A 21,773-nucleotide genomic window follows, 5' to 3' on the forward strand; every position below is an offset into this window, starting at 1 on the left:
AATTAGAAAAATGTTGCCTACAGTTCAATTAATCAAGGTGATTACTTATAGATGTCGTTGTACTGGTAATGATTCACTTGACCTTTAATAATATATGGCTAAATTCACTCCTATTTTTGTCACACTTCAGTGCGGCGCTACAGTCGTGATGAGATGGAAGCTCCAGAGCTGCAATCCAGAACTCTGACTCGCCCGTATCCGCAGCCGGCCATCCATCCTGACCCAGTCGTCCCTACCCCAGCGGGGTCTGATGCTGCTAACCTGAGCTCCAAGGCAGAGCGAATCGCGCGTTACAAAGCTGAACGCCGACGTCAATTATCAGAACGCTACGGAATCCTCCTCGACCAAGAAGTAGATGTGGATTACGCCCCACGCTACAATCGTGCAGGAAGAGAGTCTGACCTGTCGGACAAAGGGGCTCCTCCAGACAGGGAACGTGGTGAGAGCAGGACGAGAGGCGGGACTTTGCAAGAGCAAGATGAGGGCCGGGGCCGAAGCAGCAGCAGGTCTAAAGGAATAGGGCGGGTTTCCATTCCTTCTGACCCCGCCCCTAATCCTGCTCCTCCTCCATCAGGCTTGGATGCTAAGCGAGAGAGAGAGAGGGCTTTGAACTTCGAAAATTATAGGCAAGCACCTGACCGAAGTGCCAAGCCACGCCCACAGGAAGCTCCGGTTCCCATGGTGACGACACCTACCCAACCAACTAGGGGTGTTGCTGTTGTCACAGTGCCAAGTTCTCCAAGGACAGCTCGCCGAGCATCCTTACCATCGACTCGTTATGGCATCTCTCCTGGTGACCTGTTCATCGAGCAGCAAGCACAGACCATCCTCAACAGACAGGGGTAAGAATTGTGCAGAGTTCTGCATATTCCATCTGCTCATAATTGAGCTGCTCTTAACACCAATGTTTTCTGTTAATTGGCCAGTCTCCATTTCATGAGTGAGAGTGCCCTGATTTTTATTTTTATTATGAAGTGGTATAATTATATTCAAGGCTTTAGCTCTGTTCCAAAATCTAGTGAGCTTCATCAGGCAGCTACCTTCTAAGGCAGCATCTGAAATGGAACCTCATTAATGACCACTTTGGAACTATCTTTATAGGTAGCAACTCCATACACCACACTATACACCACACTATAAGTGCTCCTCATTTGAAGTGCTCAGGAGACACTACTTAAAATTGATTCCAATGTAACTTATTAAAATTTTGCATACGAATACATAGAACACATACATATTAAGTTAATTAACATAATCTGTCTATCCCAATAAACTGGTGGACAATCCAAAAAACAAACAAACAATGCTTCATTTTTTTGTCTTGGTTAGATAATGCTGAAGCTCTTAAATATACTCCTGGTTAAAATGCTGTATAGAGCAGATTTTGTGTTTAGTCAGGTTCACATTAATGCCAGAGAGCCAGAGCGCTGGGGTGAAATATGTAGAACTGATTGCTGAGCATCAGCAAGAATTTCACACTGGCTATTTGGTGAAGCCCTGCTGAAAGACGCTACATTGCCCCAAGCAACACCAATTTTTACAGTCATATGTGTGTGATTAGTTGATTTTGTGGCATTCTTATTTATGACAGCATTCAAGGAAAACATCTTTAAGGTTTATTGACTACAGGTTTGTGAATGTCATTGGGATGATTAACTTAAAGAGAGATATATATATATATATATATATATATATATATCTCTCTCAGAAAAGTGTTGATAATTTCGTGAGGAGAAAAAGATCCAACCTGATGAGATCATCACTTTTTAAAATGAAACTTCTTAGATGGTTAAGGTGCCAAAACTAAAAATAACTTTACTGAAAGTGTCAATAAACCCAACCAATCCTCTCAATGGTCTCTGGAATCTCTTTCAATTTGTGAAACCATGATTGTGTTGTGTTAAAGTAGTAGCAAATATAATGGTTATCTTGCTGTGGTAACGTGGGATCCGAGCCTCTGTGTTCTTTAGCTTGGCAGCTCTTTCTCAGAGTGAGTGGTCCCTCAGGCGTGACGTGGACAGTGAAACACACTCACAAATCAACTGGCCATCCAGGTATCAGAGTGGGATTGTAACCCTTTAAATTCCTTCTGTAGAACAGCTAACTCCATTTTCCAACATTCATACTCACAAATGTAGAACATTATTTCATTTTACATCATTCGTTTTTAACCTTTTTATGTTTTCGATCACTATACATGATGGTAAAGAGTTCCCTCCTTAATCCTCCATCCACTGTAGTTTGGTAACTATTGACTTGTGCCTCTACCAAACATATGACCAGCTCCTAACAATAGACCTTGTTTTGTAGTCATCTTAAGTTTTATTCCTTCCTAAAAGTTCCTTCATAAAATAGGTGGACCTCATTTCTGTGTCATTGTTTGTTGAAAACTTACCAGAGAATGGTAATATATATCAATTTATATTGATCCTTTTGTTATTTCTAAAAAATGATATTTAAAATGATATTTAGAAATCACAACTGACTGTAAAATTCATTAAATTGTTTGGGAATAAAGGTGTGTGAACCCTGTTAAATGGTGGACAGTAATTGGATTTGTTTTGACACTAACTGGATCTTGCATTACAATTGTTAAAGTTTTGCCATTCAATTATGTGGCTTCATCAATGTGATGCACTTATCCAAGTGGCTTTATCAGTCTTCCAATGAATGGCCAAACGTCTTCAATGAATGAAAATAAATTTGAGTTACTTTTGGGGACATTCTACCTTTTACTATTGTAAGATGAAGAGGTGGAACATATCCTTGAACTGTGTGGTACAGTGAAGCAAAATTATTGATCTATAGAGTTCGTGAGAATTTTGATTACAATTGATTTCTTTCAGAATTAATGTAGGTAATTTTGAACTGGATGAATGTTAATTCTTCTCTTTCCTCCCTTCATGAAGAATACGAGTAAGGGAAAGACAGGCAAGAGAGGACAGCTCGGGAAGGGGTTCAGACACTGGGTCAGATACACCCTTAGTCAGAAGGCACCAAACACCACCATATTTGGCTCCACGACCTCAATCTGCAAACCAGCCTCAAACACTGAGCACAGAACCCCTGACACAACAGAGCCAATGTGCAGAAACCCGTCATCAAAGAGCGCACCGTGTGGAACGCCCACTATTCCAGCGCACTCACAGTATAGATTTGCCTGCTTACCAGTATGTACTCCAAAGTGAATCGGCAATCCATCAACGTGCCCAAAGTGCAGAGCCCCCATGCTTCGAACATAGCCCTGGTGTACACCCTAGCACCATGGGTCATCAGCCAAGATTTGGGCGAATCCAGCAATCCTCACCAAGGCGATGTAATCAAGATGCTCAAACACCCAGACCTTCTCAAACATACAAAGACCTCCAGTGGCCACTACCTGGTCATAGAGATGCCCCACCACCTGGGCAAAAATATCATGCCATCCTTCAACCAATGCCCTTGGAAAGAGACACTCGCCAATCAGCTCACGTGCACACATATTCTCAGAAGCCTCTACATGAGCGCACTTTGCATGCACGTCCATCGCATGTGCAAACACAACATTATGGTCCAGTGTGTGGTCAGAGCGAGCCTTTGGAAATTGGTCCAGTCCAAAAACTTCCAGCCCATAGACATATCGCCCACTCGGGTCTTTCTCACAGGTCTAGTTATCTACCTCCTCCTGAACCTCAGGTTGGCATGCCTGAGATGCTGGATCCCAAAGGAAACTTGGGATCAACATGTGTTGCCAGAGAAGGTGTAGAGAATAGATGGAGAGAAAGCTCTGATCACATTCAGCCCATTCAGAGAGAGGGTCAATCTGTATCTACGGCAGATCCTGCATCAGAAGGGTTACTTAGAAGCAGAAAGGCCGTTCTACCCTCAGAAATCCGCCGTAGGGAGAAGAGTTTGGATGATCCTATGCGTGGACGCACTATTGAAGGTTTGGAAAGTCAGGGAATTGGAAGGATTCGCCAGTTAGATGAGGTGGAGGGGAGGGGTAGACACAAGTTGTTCCAGATGGAAGAAAGACATGTTAATGATGGAAGAGGACCCACTCAAATGGAGGGAACAAAGGCAAGTGAAAAGGTTGGTCTACGAAAAGAAAGACATGGGCATGATGATTGGAGAACCAGTCAATCTGAGGAAAGGGAGGCAGAAGACCTCACAAAAAGCATTTGGACAAGTGAAGATGTAGGACGTGGTGTAAGAAAGATTGGTCAAACAGAAGAAAAAAAACGGATAGGTGGTATTAAAAATGAGGAATGGCAAGGTAATTTGAGCACTAACCAGTTAGAGGGTGACAGGATGATTGAGGAATTCAAAGGAGAACGGCAAGTTGATAGAAGAACTGCACAGTCAGTTAAACCTCAAGTGCAAGGTGATAAAATCAGTCAGGAGGTAGGGGAGCAAGATGACCAAAGATTTCTGCAAAGAGAAGTGGTAGAAGGACGTGGAAGACGACGTCAGATAAATCCGTCAGAGGATGGAGAAAAGCATGTCAGACCAAGAAGGATAAGCCAGTCAGAAGATGATTTGGAGGGACGTAGGGTACCTAAAATTGTCCAGTGTGAGGAATGGGAAGTGCAAGGAGTGCATCGACTTGGCCAGTCAGCTGATCAGTTTGAGGGATGTGAGAGGGGACACCACCAATTGAATCCAAAACTACCTGAAGAAATGGACACCATTCCCCCAAAGGTGGAACTAACAAATGAGCAGCATTCTTCACACCATAGGATTGGTGAAGTAGGAGGGTATTTGCAGAGAGGCTCCTCCCTCCCACAAGCTCAACATAGATTGAGTCAGGATGCAGGTGATCTTAAACCAAAGGTTCGGATTCGCTCAATGTCAGATATTGGAGTGAATCGGCGTTCTGCTGCATTGCGAAGTCTGGAGTTTGCTGCCAGTCGAGAGGCTGCCATGGTGATGGGGGTGGGGCTTCATAGCAAGGATGCAGTTGGTGTAGCCAATGGTGAAATGGGCACCTTGGACACAAGAGTTTCTGTGGCAAAGCTGAGACATTCCTACCTGGAGAATGCTTCAGGACACAAGCCAGAGCTGTACGTGGACTGGCATGTCATTACGCAAGCTTTTTGTTTCAGATGTTGATTAAAGCCACTAACTTTAAAGCAACAATCATTTACATTTTAATCAAATGCAATTAATTTAATGTATGCTGCTGTAAACTTGAGGTGAAATCAATCATTTCTGAAACTTTGACGCTCAGCATCCAAGCAGCTGAGTCTAAGTGGAGGAAAATTGTAGTTAATCCACTAATTGCTTTTGACTTAGAACACTTGATCCAAAGTCTTTGTTGGCTTGTCCTCTAACCACATGGGCATAAGGGTGAGATTTTAGTTGAATTAATGTCTAAGGTAGAGAAAAGGACAGATAATATTTTGATAACTCTAATGTAACTAACTATGCACGACTAGATGTTTGGGTGACAAATTGTTTGATCTTAATCTTGCCTTTATGGTCTGTTGTGAATTAATTTGATTCTGTCTTCACCAAATGCATGATTATAATTGCAAAATAAAATCATAAAATGGTTGTGTGAATGTTGACTTGTGCATCATAGAGTACTCTGAAATGTGATGTTACATTAATTCCCTTGTGTTCCACAACACAATGGGAAGTTTGAGGAACCTAGTGACATATCTAGACTAATGTTTCGGCAGATTTTATTTAGAATGGAGTAGTCTAAACTTAAAACAAGTTTGCTAAAACAAGTCAATTATTATTTTTCTGACTAACAAAGGGAGTCTAAAGAAGACCTGGATACCATTGAGATTGATCCAGTGGGAAGCAGTGACTGTGAAAGAGGGACACGTCGACACAGGCGTTACATTTCCCCTGGTGATGACAGGAAGTCCTCCGAGAGGTTTAGAACCCAGCCGATCACATCTGCTGAAAGACTGGAGTCTGATAGGTATAGAGTAACAGGAAGCTCTGTTTCACTTAAAGATCCTATTTTTTACCTTAGTAAATGTAATATTTAATTAAACTTGATTTTTTTTTTTTTTTTACTTAAGATCCCACCGTAGTCCAGAGCTTGCAGAACATGTTGAATGTGAGTCTGAATTAATATACAGTTGACATAACTAATTATAGCACTCTTGCTCCAATACTTTACAACAGAACAACAAAAATCGTTTTACCGCTTTTTCTTTCTGTAGTGGATGAAGAAAAAATGGATGAACGAGCTAAGTTAAGCGTGGCAGCCAAGAGGTCTCTCTTCAGGGTATCAAAGGCTTTTCACATCTCTAGGCATTGTCTAAGTAACAATGCCTTTGTATGCATAGCCAATATTTTTTGTGATGATCTGCTTTGGTCTCATTTGATCTCGTCTTGTAGGAGATGGAAAGGACTTCGGATGGAGGTGTACCAAAACCTCGGTCACGTAATGCTGCAGTTGAGCGAAGACTTAGACGAGCACAAGATCGATCCCGAACACAGCCAGTCACACCAGAGGAAGTGGTTATTGCTACTACGTATGTCACATCCTTCTTGAATAATTTAGGGTTTATATCATTAAAATCACTGATTAAGTGATGTGAACACTCCTGATAAGGCTTTTTAATGTCTTCCCTACTTTTTCATAGTTATATCTGTCATTGACCAAACAGATTGACATTTATCCCTTTTTTTGCTGCAATACTCCTCGGCAGTGTCAGAAATGTGACTAAAATACATAAAACTATAATTACTCTGCTAGAATACATTTGACATTTATGCTAGAATACATTTGACATTTATGCTGGCTCCTATGTTATATTATAGAGTTCCCTATGTTCAACATTCACAGTAGATTTTGACGTAATTGCAGTTTCAAGTTTTGGAATTGCTGTGTTTCTTTATGTTGTGTTTTCATCTGAAAACTCCTTGGGTGCATATTCAAAAACAATCGCCTCTGAGATGGCGAATGCAGATCTGACTGCTACAGGTCATTATTGGTGGTATTTACACTTGTTCACTTCATGTATTTTTACTAATTGGATTGCTAATGGATTAAATAATCACATTCCATGTGCACTTCACTCCAAACGGATATAAATCCGATCTTCAATTCCCACGCTGATTGCAATAAACAGAGTTAACTTCCATGATTATGCTAATACCGGGCAGCAAATTTGAAAGATGTGATTTATTATTTGGTTCTTGTGTGTGCGTGCTGTGTATTTTTCCATTTGGGGCTTGTTGTAGGTAAGATATATCCAAGCTGCAATCATTGTCAGTTTTTAGTTTGTTTCTTTAGTGATCGACATCAGATAAATGAAGAAAAATGTCCTGTCTTTCCTACAATGTGCATCTGTTAATTTGGTATTATTTATTGCATGATGCTAGCCTATGCAAATACTCTGTTGCAGCTGTTGTGTGTCCCATTTTTGCACCTCCAGAGGTGGTTTGAGTGATTGCATTTATACTTTTCTCGAATCCGCCTTGGAGGGAATTGCACGCGAATCAGATACGCATGAAGTGACCAAGTGTAAAAAAAAATAAAGAATATTGTGTCTGAAGAGGCGCTAAACTAATAACTGTATAGGCCTAGAATAAAGTAATATTAAATAAATTAAATGTCATTAAAAAAAAATTCCCTCGCATTGTAAATATCTAGAACATTTTGGAACTGTCACATTTTCCCCCAAGCCCTGGTTCATTTCTGACCTGCTCCTATGTTAATACTCTGAAACATTTTCACTTTAAATCCACTGTTTAAGTGATTTCTGTTCACGCCTCCTTTCACTGTTTTCTCCTTATAAGTTCCCCTGCTCCCCCTTCCCAAATCATCAATGTTAAAAGGACTACCCCCAGAATTCCCAGCCCTGCCATGGTCAGCAATTCCATGACTAGTTTCAGGTATCATGTGAATGCCTCATTTTATTTTGCATGTGTGGTCATTTATGGCTTGTTGTCCCATTTAGATTTTTATTTTTTATTTTTTTTGCTTCATTGAAAGCATGATTTAATTCAATATACTAATAGAGAATTTAGACCATAAATGGAAGAAAGCCCATTGGATTAACCAGCTCTGGTGGTTGCAAGTCTTTTTGGGAATGATTCCCTGTGCCCTCTGCTGGTGGACAGTCAGGTTACACCTTGTTGTAAATTGTAGCTGGAGTTTGAAAACAGAACATGCAATATGCAACAACTAGCTGGTATCAGGTGTATGATTTTATGGATATGTGGGGGTTATATGTTTCTGTTATTTTGAAATGTGAAGTGTGTGGAAATAAGACTATATTAATGTGTGTGTGTGTGTGTGTGTGTGTGTGTGCATGTGCAAATGTTTTGGTTGTCTACATCAGCGCGTGACCCCAGACTAGCTGTAAATAGTCACATGCTGAGCAGCAAAACACATTCTCCATTCTACTTGAACATGCAAATGTCAAACGGGCAACAATTTTACGAGACCGACAGAGAGGGTGTAAGAATAACCTGTACTGAAGCTAAAAAGTCAAAGAGAGAATATAAATCAAAGAGTGCATGAATAATGGAGGAATACACACATGAGCAAGGTTTTCAAAGTGGCTTAAATGATACACTATTTTATTTGTCTTTTCTTTTAAACTGAGAGAATGTAGACTTAACTAGGGTGAAACTTGCATGATCTGATTAAAACATGTACCATCTACTCATAACAAAGTTATGTTCATCCATCTCATGGGTGAAAATGCCCAGTGCTTTTCCTTACATGGTATAATATACAGTAAGTTATGTTTGCAGTCAGACTTTGTCTCAGCTAAAAGGAAATGTTAACCCAAAAATTATAGTTCTTTCATCATTTACTCACCCATATGTTGTCTCAAATTCATACAACTTCAGTGCAATGCAAACTAAGGTATTTTAATGACGATATGATGTCTGTTTGTCCACAATACAAATTAATCAACACTAAATTTTTAAGCTCCAAAAAGACACAAAGGCAGCATAAATCAACCCATACAACTCTAGTGGTTTAATCCATGTCTTCTGAAGCAAATCAATTGGTTTTGAGTGAGAACGGACCACAACATTGTTCAGTTTTCACTGCAGGTCTTGCCATTGCAGTCTCTAGGCAGGATCAATATTTCAAGCTCGATTACACTTATTGGCGCTTGATGCGTGTGCAGAGTAAATGGTGCAAGGAAGTGTAATCGAGCTTGAAATCATGATCGCCTAGGAGACTGCTGATGTCAAGATTAATAAGAAAAAGGAGTTTTATTTTGGTCTTCTCACCCAAAATCATTTTGGGCCCTTCTGTCATAGGAGTTTGAGATGGCATAAGGGTGAGTGAATGATGATAGGATTATAATTTTTGGGTGAACTTCTCCTTTGAAGTCTAGTCCACATTGTAGCTTATTTTGGCCAAGAACTGCCCACTTAGACAGGAAGCGCTCGTCTGACTGACATTTAAAATGACCAACCACTCAGGTAAACCTGAGACCACAATAGTAGACCAGCATGAAGCAAGGGAGTAGTGATGGAACAGTCTTTGGGAATGAAGACAGCGCCACATTAATTATTGTAAAATTTGCGTAGACTTTGTGGTCAGAATTTTAGTCCGTCCAAAAGTAAAAAGTACAGATTATTTGTCACCTTTTTACATGAGACTAACTGCCTCAAATCCTTTAAATATCAATGATTTGTTGCAATGAACCTCACAAACTTTGCCACCTTCAGCGACTAGTTCTTTCTTGGAAGTGCTCATCATAGCCTGATATCTTGTCAACCTTGTAAACATGACTTTGTTTTCCAATATTCTGATAAAACCGTGTGCGCCCTGACTCCCTGAAATTGTGTAAAACCAGCCAATTAGATTGGTGCTGCCGTATTTTGGAAAGCACTTACCATTTTTATGCAATAGGCATCAGCCTTTGAATGGTTTAAGGACGTGCCATCCAAGGGTGAGACTGATTCCAGACTGGTCTTCAAAACGCTGTGTAACATTTTTTGGGGGCAATAAACATCCTCTAATTCTCCTCCCAGTCTGCAGGCATCCTCAATACATGACTCAGCCCACCATGAGCAGGAGAAAGAGGCTTCTCCAAAGGAGGTGGTTCCAGGAGAAGGGACGGGATCTGAGCAACCTGACCTATCAACGCTAAGCCTGGCTGAGAAGTTGTCACTGTTTAATTGCTTGTCACAGCCCACTGGCCAATCAGCAAACGGACCACGTTCTGACACTCGCCAACGTAGGGCCAACGCTCGTTTTCAAACCCAACCTATCACCCAGGGCGAGGTTGAGCAGGTGAGGTAACCCTTATTTTGTACAATTTAAAGGTTAAAAAGAGTGTCATTTCTCAGCCATTAGCTGCACCAAACAGAATTCCAAATGTAATGAACGCACAACAGGATTTTTATCATTTCCGTTTGGTGACGCTAAAGATACGCACTTGGCTGAAAGATCAAATTAAGAAGAAAATAAATGTCTGGCAGATTATTTGGATTGGTCTTGGATTCTGAATCATTCAGTTGAAGTGATCCACATATCCCAGTTCTCTTTTGAAAGTGAAGAGACATTGTGCTATTCACAGGAGCTTACAAAAGATGTAGATGCGTCCAGTCACACAGATCAGCCCCTTGTGACTAATGATTCTGTTGGTCCCTCTCAGAATGATCAAGTAAGACACTGTGGAATGAGGCTTTGGATTGTCTTATTAGGAAGAGCCTTGCCTTGTGACAGCTACTGATTAGTTAATCGCAAAGGCTTCAGCTATAGTGCATACCTTGATATTTGATACTTGATATTTGTAGCTTCTAATTTAAGAGATTAGCCAGTTTAATCTCTTGTCCTTTTAAATTAGTTTCACTGTGCTGGTGTTTACTAATTAAAGGGGTCATATAAGAGTGTTTTTTTTTATTTATTTTTTTTTTTATTATTATTTTAAAAAAAAAATACGAGTTCATTGTGTTTAGAAAACATACTGTTTCAGAACTCGAAATTCTTCTAGTTAAATTATAAAGACACTTACTGCTACATTTCCTCTACAATTGTGAATATTCAGTGTTGCTAATGTATGTACGAAGCACCGTCCGCACAGAGGTCACTGCTGGACCAAAGAACTTCCTATTGGTCAAAGCTGCAAATTTGTGTGTGAAAGTTAACCAAACCCCATGCAAAAGTCATGTAACAATTTTTTTCGCCCATGCAAAAACAAATGCAACCATGTCTTTAAAGGTACAGCAGCACATTCTGCTTGTTTAAAGGGACAGTTCACCCAAAAATGTAGATTCTCTCATTTACTCATGCCATACCAGATGTGAATGACTTTCTTTCTTCTGCAGAGCACAAACAAAGACTTTTAGAAAAATATCTCTGCTCTTTAGGTCCATACAATGCAAGTGAATGGTGACCAGAAGCTCCCAAAAGCACAAAGGCAGCATAAAATTAATCCATAAAACTCCATTGGTTTAATACAAGCCTTCAGAAGTGATATGATAGATGTGGGTGAGAAACAGATCAATATTTAAGTCCTTTATTTACTATAAATTTTGTCTCCCTGCCCAGGAGGTTGTGATATGCATGTAGAATGTGAAAGTGGAGATTTATAGTAAAATGGACATAAATCTTGATCTGTTTCTCACCCACACCTGTCATATGGCTTCTGAAGACATTGATTTAACCCCTCGAGTCTTATGGATCAATTTTATGCTGCCTTTATGTGCTCTTTTGGACCTTTGAAGTTCTGGGCACTGTTCACTTGCTTTGAATGGACCTACAGAACTGAGATATTCTTTTAAAAATAGTTGCTTGTGTTCTGAAGAATTAAAGTCATTCACATCTGGAATCGCATGAGTAAATGAGAGAATTAAAATTTTTGGGTGAACTATCCCTTTAATTCTAAGGATTAGAGAAAAGAAAATGCACCTATAAAACTTCTCTATCAATCAGGGACTAAAAACATTTTTTTTCCCATTTTGGTTCGTTCTGAGCAAAAACTGTTTTTTCATTCCGGTTCAGAAGTTCCGCAGCCTCCTTTCCAAATGGTAACCGGTTAGATCAAAATAAAAGAATGGTTAATAAAATAATTTTTAAAATGTTAGTACTGTGTGCTAAGGGGTGGGTGAAATGCCAATTGTAGTGTTGCCAGATCTCGCAAGAGAAAAAAGCCTCCTGGTCTGGAAAAACTAGCCCAAAATAGCCACTTACCTCACCAACTACATTTTTTCTGTTTGGGGGATTTATCAGCATAGAAATCTTATGAAGCTCACGGTTAATAAACAGTAATAAAGTATCATTTTAATTACAGATCTGCTTCTCAGTCAAAACCCGCCAGCATCAAATCTGCATTAATGCGTCACATCTAACAATAATTCAGTTTACCTCTAATAATGTTTTCTTTGTATCTGGATTAGCTGTGCACGTATATGGAGTAATTATACATAGCCGTCAAAAAGGTCTTCATTTAGAGAATGCAACATCCACAATGGGCAATTAGGCAAAGAAATGTGTGATGCAGCAGTTTCCTTCAGGATCAATGCAGGTTTCATTTTTTCGGGCAACATGAAGCAGTGTAGTTCCAAAAATGTACGGTGACAAACCCTTTAACCATTTGTTTCATTAAAAAATGTGCAGAACAAAATTAACCGGTTATAACCAGCATTTAAAAATAACGTTGTCAAAATATATGACCCCTTTAATGTCTTGGTTTATTTAAATCTGTTTAATCTCTAATCCTTTTAAATGCATTTAATTACGCTTGTTACATTTCTGAATGGCAAATGTATATATTCTATCATATAAAACGTCTGGTGTTGCATGTCTGTGTCTGAGGGGGTACTGATGAGGTTGTTTAGTATGCCAAGCACATACAATTTATGCAAGCTCATTCCCTATTCTTAGTTCTTTTATACTGTATGACCTTTGACCTCTTTTGCGCCTGTAAATGTTAGCACAGACTAAAAAGAAACCTAGAAATAATAATTGGTCTTTCTTTATTTCTCTCCCTTTTTCCAGCTGCAGAATGGCAGGGTCAAGTTGGAGCCTCTCCCTGCATCACTGGTCCGTTCCATTGCTGTGGTCACTGCCCAGGCCTCTGTTGCCACGGCGACCAGCGCTTCCCCATCAATGACCGCAGATGTTCGCATGGGGATGTCCACAGCACCCTCTTACACTCCGCCATCCATTCAGAGCTTACCCAATCAGACGGGCATTGCTCAGATTCCCACTTATGAGAGAGGGGTTCGATACTTCAGTCTTACAGAGAGTGGGGAAAACCCCACCCCTAATATTCAATCCCCGCTCCCCACAGAACAGATCAGCCAATCACCTTACAGCAAGGGTGGGGCTGCACCGGTTTCAGCCAGTGGGCAGAAACAAGAGGAGTGTGGGCGGAGGGGAAGACTTGGTTATATTGGGAGAGAGGAGAGAGAGACAGAGCTCCCTCAGGCACCTAATGCGACCTCCCCACAACACACACATGCGCTCAGACACACACCCCCTCACGGCAGGGGAGAAGCAGAGCTAAGTAGCCCACTAGAGAGGGAGAGACAACGAGAGAAAGAAAACGAAAGTACACCCGTCTCACAAGGTTTGTCACCAGACGCACATCAGACAACAAGAGGAAGCAATACGAGACCCAACGTCTCAGGTAAGCGATAAATGAAGATTATTAAGAAAAAGAAAACTAAAGTCCTTTTGAAGCTCACAGGACAGTGTTAAAATGGGCTGTAGGGTGCAAATCTCTCAGCTGTGTCTATTTGTCTCAGCTATATAACACACAATCACAGGCACGTACACACACTCGCACTGCGCCCCATGTTACACTTGGCTGCAGTACGCCGGCCTCTGATTGGGTTAACCGGGTCAGATTGAGTTGCAGCCTACATGCTGCTCGGGTCGAATGTGATTAGCATAATTTATCATACATCAGGCGTGCAGCTCTCTTTGTCTGAGCCGTGTAAAACTAATGATGCCGAAATGAATCGCGCAGAAGGCAAAGTGAAGTGGCTCTCTTTTCCATGGCTTTTGTTTGTAACCGCCAAAGCTGTAACGATACATCCTTATGGAAACGAGAGACGTGTGTATGAGTGAAAGACAGAGGAATTGCGGTAATGATTTTGTAGTAAAGACTGAAATGAATGAAAAGAGACATGGTAGTTGGAGGCGTATGCAACACACACACTCTCACTGACTCAGACATGTCATTTTGTAGGAAAGACACTATAGGGGAAATGTTATATGGTTAATTTACACATTTGCCACATGTTAAAGGACAGCCATTACAGCAGAATGCAACATTGCTTTCTCAGGATATAAAGGATGTTTTAATCCATTCCACATGGCTGGTATCTCTGTGAAAGGATAGTTTATTAGATTGGGGTCTTGAAATGTCTCAAGTATTGATTGAACCCTTTGATAAATGTGTCTGCTTCAATGGTGTATGTCTGTATGCTGATGTATTTCTGGGTTTCGATGCATTTCGTTTTAGCCATTTCTGGTACATTGAATAGCTGTGGCTACACTCAAGCTGTATTATTAACTGATGTTTGTGTGAGTATTTGTACATAACTGGCTGATAATATATTTGATTGCATCTGATTTAATAAATGCTGATAATGGGTTAAATCTGGTGAACGAAAACTGTCAAGACATGCCCAGGTAATATTTCACCCAATATTTTCATTTTTTATTTTTTTATTTTGCACACCAAAAACCCGCCTATAAAACAACTGAATCATTTTTCTTTTAAGGACAGTTATGATTTTTGCCACTGTGACATTAATATGACTAAGCACCCCACCCCCCCCACACACACACACACTACCCACAAATTGTAATGCGTACCGTAACGCGTGCATAGTTTTATTTTCTCTGATTCACTTTCACTACTGCAATACATTACTTTTTAATATCATGTTTATATAATGCATAAAGGTGTTGATGGTACAGCATTTTTACAGAACAAAGGCAGTACAACAAATACTACAATTATAATATTTGCCGTTTCACATTACAGAATGAGTTTTAATAATGTTACAATGCAAAACATTTTCATGGTCCAAAAAAATAGTATTTTTTTCCTTATTCGTAAATGAATAGTTCACCAAAAAATTATAATTCCCTCATAATTTTCATACAGTCATGCCATCTCAAACTCGTATGACTTTCTTTATTCTGCGGAATACAAATTAAGATATTTTAAAGGATGTAAGATACTTTTTTCCATACAATGTAATTCAATGGGGTCCAAAATGTTCAAGCTTCAAACTTTCAAGCTGGAAATACAGTTGCTTTGGGTGAGTGAAACACCAAAATTTAAGTCCGTATTGACTATAAATCTTGTTTCCTCAGTGCAATTATATGAGAAGCTTGTTTACACTTCAACACGCTTGACTCATTCCATGCCGGTCCGGGACAGTTGGTGTGGTAACGGTATATAGTTTTTCTCTGTGGTGCGGTGAAATTAGGAGAATGTACATAACCGATCTGTCTGTTGGTGACTGCATGAGCGGTAAACATTGGTGCGAGTGCACTATGGAGCATGATTGCATGTTCAAGTTTTTAGGACGGCTTTTTTCCCTGGTTTTATTCTGCTAATACACAGGAAAGACACGGCCCATGTTGCAAAAAGGAAAGTAAAGAGATAAAGGCGAGAGGCTTCTGTATGCCACCAGACAGGAACACACAGAAAGCTACAAGTTCCCAAACTAGCTAAAAAGGATGTTTATTAATAAAATATTATATTAGTATTACATAAAATGGTATATGAGTTTTAATGAGCTAGTAATTAACTTCCCTGATGATAAAGGGGTGTAGAAAAATAAGTGTAGGCTACAATTCTAGTTAAACCATCATAAAATCATGAAGATATACTAAACATGCACTATTTTTTATTAACTTCACCCAAATATTAGCAAATTTAGGATGTTGAAAGCGCTTTAAGTTACCTTGGCATTGGAAAATTGACAGTCGTGAGTTGCCACTAAAGCCGTTTCACCAGCAAGGTCGAGTATGGTTAGCTAACGGTGCCAATAATTCCGGTTCGAGAACGCTTTAGAATTGTGCTGTGCCTAACAGTGTTCAAGAGGAAGTGCTGCTGTAAATGTTCCATACCATGCTCGGAACCATTCGGCCCGATGATGGAAAAGCAAAAAGATGAAAAAGTGTTTAGTAGAACAAAAGAAAATCGTACTAGTTTGAGACTGCATAAGGTTGAGTAAAAGATAATAATTTATAATTTTTTAGTGGTTAACTATCACATCAATATAATTTATTTTCTTTTAGGGGCTAAATACGACCTGGACATGTTCTTGATAGGTGAGATTCACACTGTGTGTGTGTGTGTGTGTGTGTGTGTGTGTGTGTGTGTGTGTGTGCGCGACTGATTTTTAAAAAAAAAAAAATTTTGTTTCCTCAGATGTCCCTGATCCCAGTGTTCTCGCGAGGGCGGTGATCACTCCTGCGGTGTCCTCCCAAAGTTCTTCACACACACTCCCTTACCTCCAGCAAACGCAGTCACACACACCTCCACCACCTCAATCTAAACCAACACAACACCATCAAATCTACAACCAGACCTCCACGACAACACACACACGACCTCAGACACAACCGTACAGTCCGGCCACACAACCAGTGACCCAGGAAAAACAACAAACACACATCATATCGGAGCCTCAACCCTACATAGACTCTCAGGCTCCTCCACTTCCAGCTCAGGTGTACACTGAACCCCAGCGGCAGGCACAACCCCGAGTACCTCCACAAACGCAGCCGAAACCACAGTCCTTCCTTCCACCTCAGTCACATGCTTGCATTCCCCCGCAACCAAAGATACCCCCTCAAACCCAGCCAAAACCTCAGTGCTTCATACCACCCGAAACCAAAGAGGAGATCTTGGGAAAATACAGCCTGTCTGGATCTGTTCTCTCCAAAGACCAAAAGCCAGATAACCACGAAGACCCCGAGACAATGTCGTCCATGTCCATCAAAGAGAGGTGTGTGCTTACTGCTTTTATCTTGTCTTTTGTACTTTAGCTATGGACATACAGATATTAATACAACTTATAGTAGAATTAAAAAATGAAGACAGTCAATGCAATAGAAAGTGGTCATTTTAAAGTAATATAAAAGTATTTGTCATTAAACTCTTTTAGAGTATGGATAAAACTATGAAACCAAACGTAATTTGAGCTTATCAATAAATGCCAATCAAAAGCGAAATAAAAATATTTGCATAAGAGCCCCATTAGCAGAACAACAACAGTAGGCTTCTGAAGTAAAAATAATTTCTATCAGGAAGACTCTGACCATTTTTAAGATGATATTTATTTGATGAATATAAAACAGAAAAGTAATATCTCTCTTTGGCATAAGCCCTGTCTGGCAGTCTGAAGAAGTTGTACTCGGAACAGTCATATCCTGCCGGAGATTGGAGGCAGGGGAGAGGAGCCTACCCCCTTGCAGGATGAGACTCAACTGGTGGTGGTGGGGTGGTGGAGGTTGCTGTGTTAGCACACTGAAACAGCAATGTGATAGATTGTGAGCAGACTTCTAAATCAATGCTACATGTGACTGGCTATGAGTTACCTAGCTAATGGCACGATGATGTACATCTACTAGTCTTCCCTCTAGAACTACGGTGCGCTTGCATATCCAAAATCTCCATAGAGAAAATTATTTTGGTGACAACATACTTTTCAAGGTGACCCACCGTGAACTCTGAGGTTAAGCAATTATGTTTGCTTCTGTAGAATTAAATCTGTGTGATTTCATCCTTATTTAAAAGAAAGAAAAAAATCTTGTTGCAACACTCCCAATGAAGTACTACACTACCCACAATTCTAAAGCGAGATCCACCAATCAGAAGTTGCTTTTACCAAAGAAATTATAGTAGAGCTATTCAGTTTATAGTCCTGAAATCTGGAATAATAAGCATTTTCAAGCCACCGGTAACCTCTGGAATATTGAATAGGTTTTTAGAATAGTGATGTCAATGATGAAGTCATTCGCCAATAACAAACTCTTTATGTGCGTTACAAATGTAGTGTACTTAAGTGGTTAAGTTCATACTGTATGTGGCAACTTTCACATTCAAGTAATGTGAAAATCATACCTTATTTTACTCGTATATCATAAACTGCTGTTCTAAAACCCCATGGGAAATTGCAGAGAGAAAATTGGGGTTAGCTAATGAAAACCAATATCTATGGCATGTTAAAAGCACATTCATTGCATATTAGCATATTGCGCTGTAAGAAACTATGACAAATGTGTTTGAGCTGGCTGATGGCTTGAGATGTTGCAGGCTGACTGAAGCTGTTCTCCTTCTGTCTTATCTGATAAATTAATGTGGGTCATCGCTACTCCCTGCGAGCGCTGAAAACACGGACGGCTCTATTTTAAAACTCCCAGCCTTCCTCTGCAGGGCAAGATGAAATGAGGATAGAGAGAGAGAAAACAAAGTGTGATGGAGTATTAGAATGCTGAATGCTGTATGGTGAAGAAAAAGAGTGATCATGCCAGTCTTGCCCTTCATTTTTTATGTTGTATTCTTAATGGTATAAATGGCATAAAGAGCAGCATGTTTTTCTTCAGAAAGCAGAGCACAATTACATTTTTAATTTTGATACAGTCATTGATCAGTTATTGGTTTTTGCATTACCGATGTTGGTTTTCAGTTCACAACAGTGAGGTGTTTGTAACGTTTCTTTCTCAGGTTGGCTATGTTGAAGAAGAGTGGAGAGGAAGATTGGAAAAACAGGATAAACAAGAAACAGGAAGCTATACAGGATGTGGTGTCAGAAACTGAGAAGAGTAGTCAAATATTGGAGGATCAAGGCTTTAAGAAAAAGGTAAGAGTCTGCCGTCTTGCTACATAAAATCTGGAAATTGTCAAGACTGTATAGAGAGCAAGAGTCTGGTCCTGGAAATTAAAATCCTGTTCAGTATTTATATGGGAATAATGGGAATTGATTATTAGCGAGAACTTATTTCAATGTGAAATTCCTGGTAAAGTACTACACTACCCATGATCCTGATGAGGAAAATCCACCAGAGAACTACTGCAAACAAACCACAAATAAAGTGCTCTGCAGAGACTGCCCATTTCCATGACACACTGTGAATGACACAATCGAGTCTTCTTGCACGCTCCAGCAACTTGTGTATATATCTGAGTACTTTGCAATGTACTTTATATTGATTCAACAACTTGAAATCAATATTTTAGTTGGACTACATCATTCGCAATGCTTCATGGAATTGGAGTTAATTTCCTCATTAAAGTCAAAAGAAGTACAGTCTTTCACCTTTTTGTCTTTTGTCTAAATAAAAGTTTGTAATGTTGTGATCTATCTCTGAGCTGGTTGGTTTGGTTCATGAGTGACTTGGAACTTTTATGGAGTACTTTTATATAATCCCTATGGAAAAAAAAAGTATGGGAAACCTACTTCAGGAAAGGTGGGAGGGCTCTATTGCGCTCTTTTACAATGGTCTAAGCAGTCATTATAATGAGCACTTTTTTACTTTTGTTCCCTCTAATTTTTGGTACATAACCAATGCTTTTCAAAGAGTTACTGTACTGTAAATGTGCGACATGAAGTTACACTGTCTACGTCCTCTCCGACCCGGAGCAATTTTCAGTGTACATTGGGGGCATGTTGTAACCTCTGTGGGTTCTTGCGTTGTTACAATAATCCTGAAGTCTCCCCCTCTTTTTCTGAGGAACAAATAGATTTCACCAAGGTAAAAGAAATATTCAAAGTTATTTTTAACGAAAGGTCTAAGAACCATGCCGTCTATGGCATGCTATTGATCACTACAGACTTGTGCATTCCTGTTCATTTATGCAGTACATATCCACAGAAGTGGTCCATAGAAATTAAATTATTATAATGATGATGATTCTATGAATGGCTTCAGATTGTCTTAAAGGGATAGTTCACCCCAAAATTTAAATTCTCTCAATTTACTCACCCTCGTGCCATCCCAGATGTGTATGACTTTCTTCCTTCTGCTGAACACAAATAAAGATTTTTAGAAGAATTTCTCAGCTCTGTAGGTCCATACAATGCAAGTCAATGGTAACCAGAACTTTTGAATCTGCAAAACTCCCAAATTCAGGGTAAAAGCGTTGGAAATTCAAAATTCTGGTCAACATTCACCTGCGTTGTACTGTATGGATCTTCAAAGCTGAGATATTCTTCTAAAAATCTTAATTTGTGTTCTGCAAAAGAAAGTCATAAACATCTGGGATGGCATGAATGTGAGTAAATAAGAGAAATTGTAGTTTTGGGTGAACCATCCCTTTTAAGATTAAGTCTTGCGCACCAAAACGGCACTTTCATGTAGCTGTAGCTGTATCTATATAGCTGTAGCTCGCTCTCTTACACACAAATGCATCCACTGTGTGTTTTAGGAAGAGCAGACCATTATCAGTGAGTTCGCATCATCTGAGCAGCTATGGGTAAGGTCCAACTTCAGTGGCTATATTCCGCTGTTTACTAAGCCCTGATAGTCAATCGGCTTAATGTTTTGTCTTTAGTGGTAGATTGGCTGAGCTCCTAGAATAAACTGCAATTTTATTGGCTGTTTCTTAAACTACTGGATTTATGACTTGGGTGCTACTGCTTTCCTTATCTTTTTCTCTGAATTAACACATTTGCTTCTACTCAGAATGAAAGCTTTTGTTAAAAATATACTTTTCTTATATTAAGAAGGATTTACACAATTTCTGGACCTTTCAGTTGGTTGTGGTAACTTAATATTTGTGTCTCTTTGCATCTTGGTTGCTGAGAAATATTTATGAAAAAGGTGATTCAATAAATACACTTGGCCAATGATTTTGAAATGGTTTCATTATAGAAATTGTTGCTGTTTTTTGATTTCCTTGCTCCTGAAGTAAAATTTGTGACCCCGATAAACAGATTTTAAGCTTCAAACTGAAATGCTGGATGGACTCTGCTGCTTTGTGCCCTTTCCAAGCTTTCATGTCTGTGCATTTTTCTTCATCTCACACTTCATTTTCCGATCTGTTTGCTCTTCCATTAAGTCTGTCCTTATCTATGGCCTGTAATCTTTGTTTTTTTACTTCCTTTCATTCACCTGTGTTTTCTGTTCACTTCCTGCATCCTACATCTCTGCAGGAGCCTGTCTTTTCCTCTACCTACTCTCCTCCACCTCTCCCATCTACCCCAAAATGCCAATATGTAGAACATCAAAGCCAGGTAAGAGTGTGTGTGTGTGTGTGTGTGTGTGTGTGTGTGTGTGTGTGTGTGTGTGTGTGTGTGTGTGTGTGTGTGTGTGTGTGTGTGTGTGCATTTTGGTACCATTTCTGTCAACATAATTGACTGGAAGGTCTAGATATTCTTTATTGACAAAATTCAATGCATCTATTCATCAATAGGTCCTTCCACCATTTTTGACAGTTGTTTTGATGGTCTCTTTGTGAAGTTTCTGTTTGAGAGATCCTACGTACCTGTTTATAACTTAAACTGTTACGGTCATCCTATACAGTCTTACACAAAGTAAATGGTGAAAGGTTGGTTTAATTTAGTTTATTAAGAAATGTAATTATTCTTCGTCTAAAATAAAAAATGGAAATGGATTCTTATGGAATCGGGCAGCACAGCCAAAATGAACAGATTTGTCAGGGAATGCTTATTCATTAAACCACTGTGGGTGGCATAAATGCATAAATCACATTTATATGGAAATACATAGAGCTTTTTAGTAAGGATTACTGCCCATTTTTTAGCTTTGGCTTTTAAAGTTCAATGAATGTGTTCAACAGACTTCAGTGTTCATGTAAAATAGTGGTGGCCAATTCGTTTTAAATCTAGGACTTCAGTGCGATTCATACCAT

General features: G+C 39.6%; 1 protein-coding gene across 6 annotated transcripts in view; it reads left to right on the forward strand.

The window, feature by feature from the left end:
* The window catches only part of LOC127645036 (supervillin-like), a 65,304-nt gene that overhangs the window by 26,235 nt on the left and 17,296 nt on the right, over positions 1-21,773 (forward strand). For 5 of the 6 annotated variants that reach the window (XM_052128545.1, XM_052128546.1, XM_052128541.1 and 2 more), the window contains 14 exons: positions 131-842; positions 2,910-5,042; positions 5,744-5,914; positions 6,018-6,055; positions 6,162-6,226; positions 6,340-6,476; positions 7,747-7,842; positions 9,952-10,213; positions 10,500-10,586; positions 12,923-13,556; positions 16,326-16,905; positions 18,627-18,762; positions 20,328-20,375; positions 21,055-21,135. In XM_052128545.1, the coding sequence (XP_051984505.1) occupies positions 131-842; positions 2,910-5,042; positions 5,744-5,914; positions 6,018-6,055; positions 6,162-6,226; positions 6,340-6,476; positions 7,747-7,842; positions 9,952-10,213; positions 10,500-10,586; positions 12,923-13,556; positions 16,326-16,905; positions 18,627-18,762; positions 20,328-20,375; positions 21,055-21,135 (5,180 nt within the window). The remainder of the gene's footprint in view (positions 1-130; positions 843-2,909; positions 5,043-5,743; positions 5,915-6,017; positions 6,056-6,161; positions 6,227-6,339; positions 6,477-7,746; positions 7,843-9,951; positions 10,214-10,499; positions 10,587-12,922; positions 13,557-16,325; positions 16,906-18,626; positions 18,763-20,327; positions 20,376-21,054; positions 21,136-21,773) is intronic. The other variant, XM_052128544.1, reaches the window with a different exon arrangement.

This window comes from Xyrauchen texanus, chromosome 6, assembly GCF_025860055.1.
Source record: "Xyrauchen texanus isolate HMW12.3.18 chromosome 6, RBS_HiC_50CHRs, whole genome shotgun sequence".
In the NCBI taxonomy this organism is placed as follows: domain Eukaryota; kingdom Metazoa; phylum Chordata; class Actinopteri; order Cypriniformes; family Catostomidae; genus Xyrauchen; species Xyrauchen texanus.